The 16,014-nt window shown below is 43.0% G+C and overlaps 1 protein-coding gene across 1 annotated transcript in view; it reads left to right on the top strand.

The window, feature by feature from the left end:
- The window catches only part of KCNH5 (potassium voltage-gated channel subfamily H member 5), a gene marked incomplete at its 3' end in the record, with an annotated part of 150,036 nt that overhangs the window by 11,781 nt on the left and 122,241 nt on the right, over positions 1-16,014 (top strand). The window contains exons 2-4 of the mRNA XM_084207176.1: positions 1,192-1,315; positions 8,700-8,806; positions 13,107-13,235. Coding sequence (XP_084063302.1) covers positions 1,192-1,315; positions 8,700-8,806; positions 13,107-13,235 — 360 coding nt within the window. The remainder of the gene's footprint in view (positions 1-1,191; positions 1,316-8,699; positions 8,807-13,106; positions 13,236-16,014) is intronic.

Here is a 16,014-nt window from a genome sequence, read left to right as displayed (position 1 = left end):
CAGGCTTTACTCCATGTCTCCTACTATTTGTAGTGAGGGCATCTTTCTAGGCAGGAAAGCAAATTTTTAAAGTTGACATTTAGGCTTAAAGACTATTTGTGATGGATCTGAATAAATGCCTTGAGTGTAAAAGTAGATTTCACAAAATCTAAACTTCTATTTCTCCCATTGGTTGGCTTTTAAATATTTTAAAATCTGCTTTTCTGTAGAAAATCCAATAATCTCCAGATTATTTTTTTTCAAAATTCATGCTTATAAAGAAAAAATATAGAAATACTATTTTTAAATACGTGTTCCATATCCAATAGAATAATGTTTGCAGAATGTACAATCCAGTCACAGTTATAAACACTGAGTAGGGCATGTGTAGCTCATGAAAGCTCAGTGTTTAAACTTTTAGGTTTAAATCAGTATGCACACCTGAGTGAATGTCTGTTGTTGTCATAACCATTCTTTGGCTATTATGAGGAAAATTTGTAAAAATATCCTTCCCCCCCCGCCAAGAACTGCTGAAAGGAACATTTCCTGTAATTTTTATGCAGCAATGATTGTTAATAGTTATATTTTAATAGCTTTTTAGCACCAGTGAATGGGACCATATAGTTCCATAGCTGTAGTCAAAATGAAATTGAACACTAACAGTAAAAATAAAGAAAACACTGAAGATTACCATGGACTGCAATTTTAAAACATCTGCTTTCCCCAGTGTCACCTGGCACTCTGTCCCTCATCCCAGGGATGCTGGCTGTGTCCTGCAAAACAGACTCAGACCTGCCAGGAAGAAAAAATTCCTCCACTCAAGCAAAAGAGGCATTATCAGCTTTGGGCACGCATACAATTCAGCATTTAAAACTCATTTTGCACGTTAATTTAATGTTGCTTTCAAGAAACGTATCAAATAAAAATAAAACATGCTGTCTTGCCCAGATGTGTTTAATAAATGATTGCTTTCTAAATTGTTAAGGAATTGGGGCTTATATTGGTGTTCTGTGGTGTAGGAAGCTCCTTGCATTGCCAGGAGTTGTCCTGTTTGAGCACAAATTCTGTTCAGATGTCCACTTGGATTTCCCTTTGAAAAGATAGAAATTCCTGTCAGGAATAACTCTGCATCTGCTGTGTAGCGCAAGGAGGATTTCCTTCTACTTTGCCACTGACAGCAGCCCTTCTCCCTTTTGCTCTTTGTCCTTTCAGAATCCAGTTTTTTGTTGGGAAACGCCCAGATTGTGGACTGGCCCGTAGTTTACAGTAATGACGGATTCTGCAAACTCTCTGGGTACCACCGAGCTGACGTGATGCAGAAGAGCAGCACCTGCAGGTATGTGCCCACTGCCTTTCTTGCTGCCACTTGGTGCACTTGAAAACTTCTAATCTGCTGGGAGGAATGGTGAGGTTTTGGGAGAAAGGATCGAGGTAAGGAAAGCTCCATTGTGCGGATGTTGAAGTCTTAAAACAGGATTTAAACGAAACTGATACAGAATTTATACAGCTCACAACTTACACAGAACGTGGTAAAGCACCTTGAAATTTATCCTGGCTAGTATTGGTGAGAATATACTCCAGCTAATGATCCAGTAAAGAGAGTGGGGTTTTAGGTAATATAGTTCAAAGGCACTTTTGCTAGATTATTCTGAGTTCTGCTGTTACATGCCAGGAGGCAGTGGGCTCCTCTGCAGCCCGTGCTGGCCCCTATTATTAAGCATACACAGAGCCCAGTAATGCACAAAGTGCATCTTTATTCCCAAGAGAGTGATTAGGCTGCTGATATATTTACTCTAAGCATTGCAGCTTTATGGATTTTTTCTTTTACTGGTGGTCTTTCAGGAGCCAGCAGCTGTGATTTGTTGCTGGATGTGCATTTGAGCTGTGCCTGCTGCCTCCTTTAGAAAGAGATGCTTTTGGGGAAGGACTGGCTCCCTGATGTGTGGGAATGTGTGTGTGAGCAAAGCAAACAAGGGACAGGGGCAAGCAGGGAGGGCTGAGATGCAAGTTTGTGCAGGTTTTCCCTTTCTGCCTTCAGGGACTGACCAATTCCTGGCATTGGGGACAGAGGATGGAATATCTGGAAGTGTTCAAGGCCAGGCTGGACAGAGCTTGGGGGAGCCTGGTCTGGTGGAAGGTGTCCATGGCAGGGGGTTTGGATCTTTAAGGTCCCTTTCAACCCAAAGCATTCTGTGATGATTCTGTGATCAGCAGTGATGATGGGAGATGATGCTGCCATGCCCTGGTGATCAGCTGATGCTTCAGCTGGCAGGGGCAGGGTGGGCAGGGAGTCTGTCCCTGGATGGCAGTCACTGCTTCCTCCAGAAAGCAACACGTGCTGGTTATTGTGAACAAGGTGCCCCAACGAAGGCAGGAATGATGAATCTGACTCCATGTTCTCAGAAGGCTAATTTATTACTTTATTATACTATATTATATTAAAGAATACTGTACTATGCTATACTAAGGAATACAGAAAGGATACTTAGAGAAGGCTAAAAAGCTAATAATGAAAACTCCTGACTCTTTCCAGAGTCCAGACACAGCTTGGCCCTGATTGGCCAAAGAGTCAAAACAACTCACAGCAGAATCCAGTGAAACAATCACCTGTGGGTAAACAATCCCCAAACACATTCCACAGGAGCAAAACACAGGAGAAGCAAATGAGAAAAGAATTGTTTTCCTCTTCTCTGAGGCCTCTTTCACTGCCTCTCAGCTTCCCAGGAGAAAAACCTGGGCAAAAGAATTTTTTCAGAGAATGTGAATGCCACGCTGGTGTGTGGTCACTGCTCTCATCTGCAGGGAAGAGGAGGAAGCAAGGTCTGGGACTGCTCTGTGCAGCCAAATGTCCTCTCAGGGGCAAGAGGCAGGAGATGGGCACGTGCTGTTGAAATAAAATATTTGTTCACACAGTAGCAACAGAGTCAATACACTCTGTGGGGCTGAGGCAAACAGCCTGATCACAGCTGCTCTGGAGATACATACACACTTTCCCCTTTGCTCTCTGCCATCCTCTGTATTGAACTGTCTGTGTTTGCTGTGAGCCAGTGCTTTTACAGCCTGGCTATAAAATAATTACAAATACAGAATGAGATTGTAGGAAATTGTTGAGGAGGGGAAGGTTTAGCAATACCTGTCTGATAATGATGCACATGTGCTTGAAATACTGAGGGGACCAAAAGGTTTGTTCCATCTGGGTGCTTACTGTGAACGTGATAATCTCCTGTTACCATTTATAAGGATCCTGTTTTGAGCCCATTCAAACAGGTCACTGAGGTGAAATGTACAAATCAAGGAGGAATTACTGTGGGAAATGGAATTGGTAGCAAAGATTGCTTTTTTCTTTCACCTTCATTCTAGACACCCACATCTGGATTTTGAGAGGAGCCTTCTCTACACTCAAAGCACTGTTGTGGCTGCCTCTTGGACAGCTTGGATGGGGCTTTGATCTGGTGGAAGGTGTCCCTGCCCATGGCAGGGGGTTGGAACAAGATGATCTGTAAGGTCCCTTCCAACCCAGACCAGTCAGGGATTCTATGAGTTACAGGAGCAGAGAGATGTTTCTGACTTGTTAGGAGACATTCCAGAGCTGTAAGAGCTGGACAGATTTTGGATCAAGTGAGAGCTGGAGAGATTTTGGATCAAGTGAGAGCTGGAGAGATTTTCAGTGTAGGTAACATGGAGCATGCAGCCTCCAGAGCAGTTGGAGCTGCTCTCTGATGAGAGATACAGAGATGATTGGTCTTAAAGGCAAATGGTTCCTGCTTGGACTACTCAGCAGAATGTAATTGGAGCATTTTTTTTGATATCTGGGGCTATTATTTACAGTATTTTCTGAGTCAGGCTCCCAGTCCAGTTTTGCTATGTTACGCCCAGATTATGTTATATAAAATTTGCTTTATGTGCAGGGTTTGTTTTACTGCTCTAAGACAAGTGCTTTGGGCTAAGAGTGCTGTGGTGCCACCTCCTTTGGAAGGGTCTGCTTTTCAATGCCAAAAATCCAACCAGATTAAATACACAGATACAAACAAGGCATATCTATCCCCTGATCCAAGTTGTTTTTATTACTGATCACAAATGTGATAAAGGACAATTTATAAATATTGCAATGTTTGGTGAATTGGCCTCAGGGTATAAGTGCTTCAGAGTCATCTTTCAGCCATACTTTTCTCCTGGTAGTCCAGTGAGAATTCACTATATTCTCTTTCCCACCCCATCCCCTGCATTGGGACTGTTAATATGCTCTGTAGGTGTGGCAGTCATGGGCATGGTTTAGTGATGGATGTGGCAGTGTTGGGTTAGCAGCTGGATTTGATAATCTTAAAGGTCTTTTCCAACCTAAATAATTCTGTGATTTTAAGTCTGAGCTGGTCTTGCCTGATACAGATCACAGGGAGAGGTCTCCAGCTGAAGGCACTGGAGGTGTGAATGTGATTTTTGTTCCAGCTCAGGCAATGAGTTAGTTGTGTGACAGGCTGGTAATTCCTTTGAATTTGTACTTCTCTCATCTTTTTAATCAGCAACAGTATGCTCACTGACAGGAAAATGACTTAGAAATCCCTCAGTATGAGTGCCAGTCTCCTTAGTTTCACAGGCACTATATAAAAAGCACATTGTACATAGGAGTCAGGCTATACTGGGTGATGGGAGTTGATATGTGTTCTTTCTGAGCTCATGTGGCACTCAAAATTGCATGTGTAGCTTGGGCTGATATATTGAATGATTGGTATAAGTAAGTGAGTGCTAAAATGCATAGAATTTTTGGGTGGAAGAACTTCTGCTGTGCCAGGTGAAAATGAGCTGATAATCCAGGAGGAAGGGGGCTCCTGTGTGACTGAGACACCTCTAACCTCTGTTTAACCAAAAAAAGCCCTGCTGGAGGTGCATCAGTAAGTCAGTCAGCATCCAGGAAAATCACTGGTTTTGTGCCCAGTTGTCCCCAGACACGACCATGAACACGTTGAAAGAATAAACAGTTGTAAAATACTGAAATGCAGTTTAATGTTGCAGGTTATCCCAGTGTTCTCTAAATATTGCTGTTTATCAGCTAAGCTCTGTGATTTCATCCTGCCTTTGGAAGAGCAGGCATCCTTTAATGGACCTACCCTGGCATTTGGCATTTGGCATTCACTCCAGGCTTTGCTCTGCTTGCCTTTCCTTGCACATGAGATTTTCACAGCCACTGTTCCCACTGGAATACTTGGTCAGCATCTCTGCCCTGCCTTGTTTTGATTTACTGCCCTGACAAGTGGGATTAAAAACCAGTCTGCAAGGGAAATCCTGGCTCTAGGGAAGCTAATGGCAGAATTTCCACTGTGCTCAAAGAAATGGGATTGTGCACGTTGGGTACAGCTGGACTTGAAGAAGGGTAGATTTGGTGCTGGGGTGGCACCTCTGTGGCCTGAGTTTTGTCTGTCCTTGCAGTGCCAATGGTGTCTGCTCTTCACCTTGCAGAGTTTTGAAGCTAAATATGTACAGATGTGCGTCTGTATTTGCTGTTCCTGCTGTGTGGATGTTTTGTCTCTTGTAACTGATGCCCTGACTGCTTCTGCATGAAGAGAGCTGTAAATCTGGTGTAGGGTTGGATGCCTTCTGTGCTTCACTTTTCCTCTGTCCTGGATAATTCCTCTCAAAGAGCTGCTGCTGCCCTGCAAACCCAGTGCTGCTCTGATGCTGCTGCTCTGCATCCTGGCAAAGGACAGAGCAGCACAATGTGAACTTTCAGACGAGGCTTTTCTGTGCCAAGAGATGCTTTAACAGGAAGGTGGGAGCCCAGCAATCCTAAATGACAACTGGTCTGTTTGAGGTGGAGAAAATAACTAAGATTGTGCCTCTCTCTGTGTACCTCAGCAAGTCTTGCTTCTCTTTGATAAGTATGTTTTCTATGTAGTAAGATTCCCAGTAGCAGAGTGGTTTTGATATTTATGTCTTGTACAGTTTGCACTCAAGGCATTTGACAAGCACAAAATAACAGAAAAAAAAAAGGCAGAAAAAGACAGAGTGATTGACTAAAGAAGTAGGAGTCCCTCCATGTGTACAAAATAGGACAGACTAAATTAAATTAAACTTGTGATAAGCAAAAATCTTATATAACTTGTGCAGTGAAAGGCTCTGAGGTTCCTTTGGTGCTGTTAAAAATTGCCTTCTGAAAAATGTTTTTATTGTTCCAGAAGCCTTTAAAATGTCTCTTTATGTGTGAATACAATATGAGATTTGAGCATTACAGGTTTACTGCAACAATGAGCTGCTTGTAATTTAAAACATAAAGTTGATTGATCATGTTCTGCAGCACTAGCTGGTATCGTCCACCTCTCATCATCAAGTAGGATTTGTCATTTTAACACTAATTAGTGATGACTTTTTGTATTATAAATCATGTAAAATCAAGCACTCAACAATTCTTGCTATTTTTTCCTTCAGGACTATGAGAAACATTGTTTTAAGTCTCAAGAAAACAAAAAAAGAGATGCATCAGAGCATTAAAAAAGGCATAGATAAAAAAAATTAAAAAATCAAACTCTTTTAGTTGTCATCTCATGTATAAATGCATCAAAGGTTATCAGGTGAAATGGGGAAAGGCAGGTCATTTGAAAAGCAGCGGTAGGCTGTGTTCTGCATGTCCTCGAGACAGCTGTGCATGTTAATGACAATCAGGACATTACTGCCTAGGTGAAACCATTTCCTGCTGTCAGCTGCTCTAGTGGCACCTCCTCTGCTGTCCCAAAGGTGACACTACCCCAGCACTGCCACCTTCACCACAAAGCCATGTTCCCAAGTGCCACATCCTCATGTTTTCTGGAGACTTCAAGGGTTGGTGATCCCACAGCATTCCTAGGCAGCCTGCTTCAGTGCCTGAGCACCCTTTCAGTGATGTTTTTCCCAACAGCCAATCTAATCAATGCCTGTGCCTGTGTTACCAATGAAGAGGCAGCTGTAGGGACACTCAGGTGTTGCAGCCACTCTGATTCCTCCATCAGCCAGCCCAGGTGTTGCATTTGCTGGGAGTGTCCCGACGAAGGCAGGAATGATGAATCTGACTCCATGTTCTCAGGAGTCTAATTTATTACTTTATAATACTATATTATATTAAAGAATACTATACTATACTAAAGAATACAGAAAGGATACTTATTAAATGCTAAAAAAGTTAATAAATGGAAACTCGTGACTTTTTCCAGAGTCCTGACAGAGTTTGGCCCTGATTGGCCAACGAGTCAAAACAACTCACAGCAGAATCCAGTGAAACAATCACCTGTGGGTGAACAATCTCCAAACAAATTCCACATGAGCAAAACAGAGGAGAAGCAAATGAGAAAAGAATTGTTTTCCTTTTCTCTGAGGCTTCTCAGCTTCCCAGGAGAAAAATCCTGGGCAAAGGGATTTTTCAGAGAACGTGAATGCCACAACCAGGCACCACCCTGTTGTGGGAGCAGCTCCACTGCTTCCCTGGGCTGGCTGTGAAGGGAAAAGATTCATGGTCTGGCCTTCATTGAGTACTTTAATGCTTGCTGAGCCTCTAACCACTGTGTTGTTTTATTGTTTCTTTCAGAGCAGTAGACATAAAATAAATGTTTATTGAACCTTTGGAGGTCTGTTGATCAATAAGAGAAGCTGCACTGAAACCACAGAGGCACTGATAGCTTTTCCCTTTCATATTCTCAGGGTTTTCTGTTTTAGGTTTTAGCTGAGGCTCAGACTGTTTGTGAACGAAGAGAATGGGGGGGAAGAAAAGTCTGATCAATTAAAAGTATATTCATCTAAGTGTCTGAAAGCTTTTATCTGATGTTCCATTTTCTTTCAGTTCTGTAATTGGGAATTTGCACAGAGCAGCCTTGACTTATTTTTAATCCAGGGGAGACCAACAATAAAAGCCTGGCTGTTTCCTTACAGAGACTGTCAAAAGCAAGGTCAGGGGGTTGGGTTTGCTTACACCAGCTGGAGGTCTGACCTGGAAAAGAATGCAAAGATGAGATGCTTAAGTGGCAAGAAATAGCAGAGTTAAAATTACATTTTTATATTCTCAGCCTGGACAGGGATGAGCCTCCAAAAGCTTTCTAGTATTTTCCACTGAACTATTAAGGAAATGCAGTATGCAGTAAGGAAAATGAGGATGAATTTGGTTGTCTGATAGTAGTGCAGGCATGGATACACATTGCAGTCATTTGCTCCTCACTGTTTAAATCCTGCCTCTATTTGGATTGGTATTTAGTAAAAGAATTCCAATTATCTTATTGTCCCAGATGCATCTTGACAAGATTAGATTTGCATCCATTGGTTCAGCCAACAGCCTTTACCTGTAGTAACTTACATCCCTCCTCCAGAAGGATTTTCAGGAGGATTGAACAAAATTTGGGAGATTTTAGAGGTTTTGTTCAATTTTCTCTGTTTTGACAGGAATACTGCCATGGCCTGCAGCTGTGGTGATAATGGTTTCATAAGCTGTCAGCTCTTTTTCTAACCTTGTATCCTTAAAGATATACTCAGTAAAGCACTTAATGAAGCATTATGTTGGATTTATTTGCAGTAAGAAGGTGGTCATGGTTACTCGCTATTGTAGGTGTCCTTGTGACACTCTAAATATTTAAATGGAGTATAAATCATAATTAAGCCTTGGTAAATGTCAGTTTGTAGCATCTTTAATGCTTTTGCTGTTTAAGGTGACTGTAACAATGTTGGTGTTTGTCTAGAAAAAAAGAGATTTTTTTTTTTTCTTTTTTCAGTTTTATGTATGGTGAACTGACAGACAAGAAGACCATTGAAAAAGTCAGACAGACTTTCGACAACTATGAGTCAAACTGCTTTGAAATTCTCCTCTACAAGAAAAACAGTATGTATATATTTGTGTGTGGTGCTGGGAGTGATAAAGCATATTGAAAGCATGTAAGAGACTGAAAGAAATTTTCATTTTGACATATGGGTAAATTTGGGGCAAGATTTGGAGGAGAAACAGGCACTTCGGTTGCCACAACTCAGGAAGAGATTTCTCTTTTCAGGCCAAGCATTCAGATTGCCAAGAATAGTAGCTGTTCCCTGCTGTCTCTAGTCTGACTCCTTCTTTCAAAAATATATTTAGTTTTGAGGATTGTTTCCCTGAAGGGAAACTGACTGGGTTAAGTGAAAAGAAATGCTGAATGAGGTTCCCCCACATCCCTCAGGAAACTCCCCCATGTCTCCACAAGTGAGAAGCCAGGCCCTGGTTGTGGAGTGGCTGCTCCTGGTGGTGTTGAGATGCCTCTGTGTGAGTAAACCAACATGTCCCAGCTCTGGGGAGAGCACTGAGCCTGGCACATAGCCCAGGGTTAGTTAGAAACCAGGGACTTTCGTGCTTAAAGAGATTCAGGGCCTGTGGTCCTTCTTCTTGGTGGCATTGGGTTTGCAGGCAGCTGCCAGAACCAGAGATTTTCTTCATTTTGTCATAACCACAAGCCATTCCAGCCACTTTTGCAGTACTGGCTTGTTGACTTCCAGCACATTCTGAGCACAGCCCATGCTGTTGTGTGGCCTCACGCTGGATTTGTGCATGGTGGACAGATCTGCTGGGCTGGTGGTTGTGATTCCTGTTGTTGCCACTGGAAATGAATGGCCTCCTTCACTAGCACAGACCATCTTCCAAGGCAGAAAGCCAAAACTCAGATTTAAGGTGCTCCAGAAAAATCTGGTTCCTCTACTATGCACAGAATTAGTCCAGGTGGCTGGGTTGGTGGCCAGGAGCAGCCCAAGCTGGAAATGTTCTCCCCAGTTGGGCTCTCAGTACAGGGTGCAGGTGCTGTGGGGCTGGGGATCTTTCCCCCTGGTTCTCCTGCCTGTAGCCCAGAATCTGAGGCCATGCATCCCCTGGGTGGGCTTTGATGCTGACATGGGATTGCCAGAGCTTCTCCCTGCATGCTGTGGCTGAGGGAAGGGAATGTTGTGCCTCAGGAATGTTGTGCCTGACTGCCCCACTTCACTGCAAACTCACCTAGACCTTTCATGACATTGAAGGGAGCATCCTGGACACTTCATCTTATGCTGTATCTCTGTTTTCCCTTTTTAGACTCAATCTTCCTGTGTGGGCACTAAAATAGCAGGAAATGCCTGTAGAGTTCTCCAGTTCTGCCTGCATCAAGGCATTTTAGCCAACATATTAATTAAAGAGAGAAGCCAGAGCAGCTCTGAAGTCCAGCTGTTCCTGCAGGTGCCCAGGGGAGCCCTCCAAATGACCTCTTTTTGGTTCCTAAGCATATGGATGTGTCTGTTCCACAGATCTTCTGCTTCTCTTCCTGTTTTCTGTACATTCCAGGTCACCTGGATGCCCCCTCCCATCAGGGGAATCTCCTGGGACAATCTCATGTTGAGTATCTTTGCCGGGGGTGGTGCCCAGCACTGCCATGCCCTGTGTCCATGTTTTTTCCAAACTGGTTCCCAGAGACCCTGTGCTCTCTCCAACCCTGGCTTCTCCTAGTAAATGCTGCTCTTAGCTCTTGCTCTAGAATGGGCCTGAATTTTATTCCTTCCTGTTTTAATTATGTATAAAAAGAGAAAAGTCTTCTCTTGGTGACTTTCCTGTAACAAGGCAGATGCTTTTTGCTTTGGGTTGTGGACTGTCTGCTGGAGCTTGATGATGCTGCAGAGATTTATTGAGCTGTAGTTGCCTTAATAAAATCTTCACCTTTGCCCAGATCTCCAAGCCTACACTTTCCATAAATTATGCAGGATTACAGAAGGACTTTATGGAAAATTACTCAGTATTCCTCTCCGGGCTTGAGTCACTTCCCATCCATAACATCTCTTGTCAGCTTCCTTCTCCATCACCCAAAGCCCAGAACCTCAACCCCTCACTCGTGCTAACAGGCTCACTCTGGGCTCCAGCTCAGCAGCTGGTGTGCTCAGGGTTTCCTTCCATTTGTCATTCTCTGAGCCTTGTGGAAGATGGTCCTTAAGAAGACACTGCCTGCTTATCCTCCAGGCTGAAAACTGGAGCAGAGAAGGAAATAAAGATTAGTTGTCTGTTGGTATGAATGTACTTCTGCAGAGTGTAGGTGTGGAAAGGCTTGTGTTTGTCACCTACATGAGGCTTGCAGTGCCTTCAGAGCACCCTCCCACCCACATTTTTAAACTGTAGGTCCAGGTGTGCTGTGAATTTTTGATACTGTGGCACAATATGTTTTTTTTGTTGTTGTTGGGTTTTTTTGTTTGTTTGTTTGTTTGTTTGTTTGGGTTTTTTTTTTCCCTTCACCCATTCCCTTTTGCTTCTGGCAGAGGGAGATTTTGAGGTTTTCAGGTTGTTTTCCCCTCCTTCTCTGCTGTGTTAGAGATGATCTTTAAGGGCTGATGTTCTCTGGCAGCATCTGTTTGACTTCTGCCTTCAACACTCCCCTTGTGTTCTAACCCAGCTTGTAGCTTCCAGCTTCAAGACTTGAAAGCTTGCAACAACTCTCTTCTGCTTTGCTGCATTCCCTTATTATATAGTCCTTACCTCTGCCCACACAACTATTCACCAACCACATTAGGCATGCCTGCATATACATACATATATATATGTATATGCCTGCCTCTCTCTGTATCTCTATATATGAATATCTATATGGTGATACTCAGGAAACCTCTTTAGCTGCTTTTTCTCATTTTGCTGCTTCTACAGCAGTAGCCACCTTGCCTCTGTCTTTGATTTTTGTCAGCACCCTTGTGCAGGGTGTTTTGCCTTCCTGCTTTCGTCTCAAAGGGTACCAATGGATTCCCAGGTATAAGTGCAAATTACTTCTCCAGAAAGCTGCAGCACTCTGTTTTAGTAGTTATGAAGAGTCTTTTGTCTTGGGTTAGCAACTGGGAATTAAGATAATCAAGTAATCAGCATAATAGCTTTGGAATTATCACAAAAAGCAGTCCCACGTCTCTCCCACTTCTCCAGTTTACTGGTAGTGAGTTACTGGTTTAATCTGGGTTGAATTTCAATAAACCCTTGTGGGTTTTAACCTTCCCCACAGTAATCCTAGCCCAAATGGTTTTCTCTGCCCTCTGGGACCTGTGCTGCAGCTCCTGGCACAGCTCCCGGACCTGGTGCATCAGAGGAGGTTTGGGGGGGCCAGCAGTGCCCATGTGGGATAACAGTGGGCAAGAGGCTTGTGTCAATGTGTCAGCTCCCAGGCAGCTCAGGAGAAAAGCCATTCTGTCAACTGGCTGAAAGCACATCAAACCCCAGAGGTAATTATCTGGCTGTGAAGGCATTTACGGTGCAGCGTGCGTAGGTGCTCGTTTGGGAGGGAGGGACACGGAGCTCTGCTGGATGGAGAACATCTGACATTCCCAGCCCTGCAGGGGAGCTGGGTGTTTCTAAAAAAGTTGCTCCAGTGTTGTAGGATTTCACCCCTTGTGGAGCACACCTGCATGTAGGGCACTGCCACGTGTGTGTCAGCCTGGAAGCTTCAGCTCCCGAGAACCTGCAGGAGCCCTCTGCAAACAGGGGGGATTTACCAAGAGCCAAGCTGGCCACTCCAAAACCAAGGGCTCTTTTTGGCTTTTTGTTTGGTGGGTGGCAGGATTTGAAAAACACTTGGTTTCATTTCAGAAGTTAAATAGAGATAAATAACTGTGCTGGGAGAGTGCTGCATGGGGCAGGGCAGTGAGGAGGTGGAGGTGTGACCTGAAACACAAAAAAAGAAATCAAATCGGATTTGTCCTGATAGGACATAGAGAGTCCAACTCAAGTCCTCTTAAATAATGTAGTAATAGAAAATTTGGAGCACTTCACAGTATATTCCATCATTTTTGGATTTGACAGCTCCATATTATGTAAAGAGGGAATCAAAGATGCCATTCACCTGTTTTTTTCTCACCTTTCTACATTTCAGACCTAAGTTTGTGCAACATGCTGGGAAAAAACAAGATCAAGAGGGGAAGAACAATGTATTTTATTTCAGAATAAATTTTTATATAGCCTTCTGTCTCTGTTTATCATCTAGTTAGATTAATGAAACTGTCAAAATAGGAATATGTTGTTTTCCTTGGAGGAAGTAAAATTAAAAACTCTGGAAGATGCAGAAATATTGAGATACACAGCTGAACTACATGTGTGTGTTAATAGTGGGTAAATGGGTTGGGGGTAGTCTGTGCTACACCACATTCCAATGTCACTTTTTTCTCTGCTCCAGGAACCCCAGTTTGGTTCTACATGCAAATTGCACCTATAAGAAATGAGCATGAAAAAGTGGTTTTGTTCTTGTGCACTTTTAAGGATATCACTTTATTCAAGCAACCAATTGAAGATGATTCAACTAAAGGTAAACATGAAATACATTATTATTTTTTGTGAAGGATAGTAGTAAATGCTTGAGCTCAGACCTGTCCCAGGGATGTGTCATGTCTGTGTCTTGAACTGAGGAAATGTTTTGTGACCTGTCAGAGTTTCAATGCCACTCTTCTAAATTATTTAAAAAAAAAGGGTAAGTCACCATGAGTGGAAATTCCCTACCAATATTTTTCTAGAGTCACAAGCCTTCATTTTTCTTTGTAATTCACTCCTTCATCACCACAGCAGGCACTTTCTAAAAATTACACAGTTTTGAGTTGTTTGAATGCTGTGCTGTTTTGGGAGATCTTTCTGTTACAGGACAGGTGTCATCTTTTCAGGAAAAAAATAATTCCAGCTCCTTGTGATGAGATGCTGATATTTCTTCCCATTTTCCCTCTTGGAGGTGAAATGTGAGACAGCCTGCTTGAGTCATTTATTACTGCTGAGGAGTGATGACTGCATGGCAGTGGGCATTGTGCTTGTTACTTATCAGCTGCAGGGCAGGATTTTGTTGGAATACTCTTGTCACTGAACAGCTCCTGGCCAGACCTGCAGCCTTGCAGGAGAAATTTATGGGGAAAGGTTCAGAGGATCTGACAGCATCATCGTCTGCTTTAGTTACAAAACATGTGTCTTGTGTCAGGTTTACATGTGTATTGCTTTGGGTGAAACAATGCATGCTTACATAAAGAAGGACATTATCCACGTCTCTTGGAAGTTGCCTCCTGATTATTAATTCTTTACTATGTTTTTCCCTTCATGCTTGAAGAAGGTTTGATATCTTACTTGGAGCTGGTGTGCTCTAAGCCATGTTCTTTAGGATAAAGTTGGTGTCATTTGAATGCAAACAGTTTCTTAATATCTAGATAGCAGTTATTGCTAGTGTTTGGATAACTGAAAAGTCAGTTTATAAAGGCAGACTTAAAATGAAAGGCTCCCCTCTGAGCTAACACTAAATATGACAGGGGTTTTTTGTCTAGAGAGTATTATCCATAAAATTATAAGATCCTGATATAGGAATACCTTCTCAGCCATCATAAACTTTATTGCCTCTACAATTTAGCTAGCAACCCGCAAATGTTCTTTATTTCACTTTCAGCTCCATAATGTGGAATTCTTCTGCCTGGAAAGAATTGGAGTTTTTTAGGGTAAATGTCAGTTAATTAAAAGGGCTTTATAGGTATCTGAAGGCAGGGGACTGGTCCTTGCTGCAGTGTATGTAATACATAGTGTGAGCTCATCAAGGAAAAAGGCAGTCTTTGCAAGAATCCTCTTGTAAGGTTCCCTATTTGATGCTTTCTGGGGGAGCCAAGATGTAACTCACGTGGAGCCAGCTCCCAAGCCCCCTTTTTCCCAGCTCTGCCCCACTTTCCACAGGACTGAGTTGCACTGAGAAGTGCTGGACTGCAGCAGGACAGAGAAAACATACTGAAGGAGGCTGTCAAATGCAGAAATGATGAATGTTGCCTCCTTTGGATTCTCAGCATGGGGGAATCAGACTCTGCTGCCTTCCCTGGGGAGGCAGGGATGTGCTCCAGGGGCTGAGGAACAGAACCCACGTGGCATCCAGAACAGGCATATATGTTGCTATGGGAAAGAGCAGTAGCAGTGACTTGTGTGCTGCTGGTCTGCACTGGAGAGCACCATTAGTTAAAATGCCAGGTATTAATGATGGACGTCACAAAACATTGCCTTCAGCAGCCAAAGAGGTTTGGCTCTATGTCTAAAGAGCTCTTACTTCTGTCAAAGTCATACCCCAAAACCCCCAAAACTCAACCAGAACATTGCAGAGGCAGTGCAGCCACATTTCCCACATTTCTTTAAAGCACAGAATTGGAGCCTTAAGAATCTGCTTTGGTTAGAGCATTGATCTGTGCCTCCAACAAACCTCATCACCACAAACCACTGACCCGATTTTTCTTCTGCTTCTGTATAAATTGAAGCTTGTCTTTTGCATCTTTGATATAAAGAAAACATATTCAAATATTTGCAGCACTTTGCTACAGGGGTGGGAAAACAGCACTGTTGTATCACCCCGTGTGTCTCAGCTGCGTGGATCTCTGGAATCCCACGGCACTGGGATCATAGTGGGTTTGTGTCAGACATGGTGCTATGAGAGATACATAATTCATTGTCCCTGCAGATAACATTACAATGTGCTTAGAAACTTCCAGGCCACTTTCTTTTTGAATTATGGGATTGGTAAACATGCACGTTAAAATTTAGCAGAGAATTTTTAAAGTCTTGTGGGGAAGGGTTTCAGTAAAATGCTGCTGCTGAGTGCTGGGATTTGCCATTGAAAGGGCTATTTTTTTTTTTTTCCTTTTTAAAAGAAGGATATTTCTTAAGAAATTCTGCCAGGACCATGCCATACATAATACATAACTATGGTGCAGATGAGTTACTGTGTGTTACTTATGGGAGCAGTAAATTTGAGATAAAAAAATCAGCAGGGATAAAATATTGATGCCATTATGCAATAATCTCTCCATACCAAAATGTTCTGCACTGTTCAAAGGTGTGTTGCTTTGTTGTGAAGCTTCAGTATATCATGCCCCTGTGAGGTATTTAAATCATGCCATTGGTTATATCTACACTGCAGAGTGTCTGTGTGTCCCCACTCCTGGAAATACCTGGTGGGGTTGGCCAGACCTGCTTGCAGTGGCGTTGGCATCTTGTGGAGACCTTGCCAGGGAACAGCAGGTTTGGGGGACAGAGAGTGGTGCTGAGGATGCAGATCTGCCCAAAAGAGTCAAGCAGCTTGTTGT

The sequence above is a fragment of the Fringilla coelebs genome (genome assembly GCF_963513975.1).
Source record: "Fringilla coelebs genome assembly, chromosome: 6".
Classification (NCBI taxonomy): domain Eukaryota; kingdom Metazoa; phylum Chordata; class Aves; order Passeriformes; family Fringillidae; genus Fringilla; species Fringilla coelebs.
Note: the sequence above shows the minus strand (reverse complement) of the source record. Positions and strands in the feature narration are given on the sequence as shown.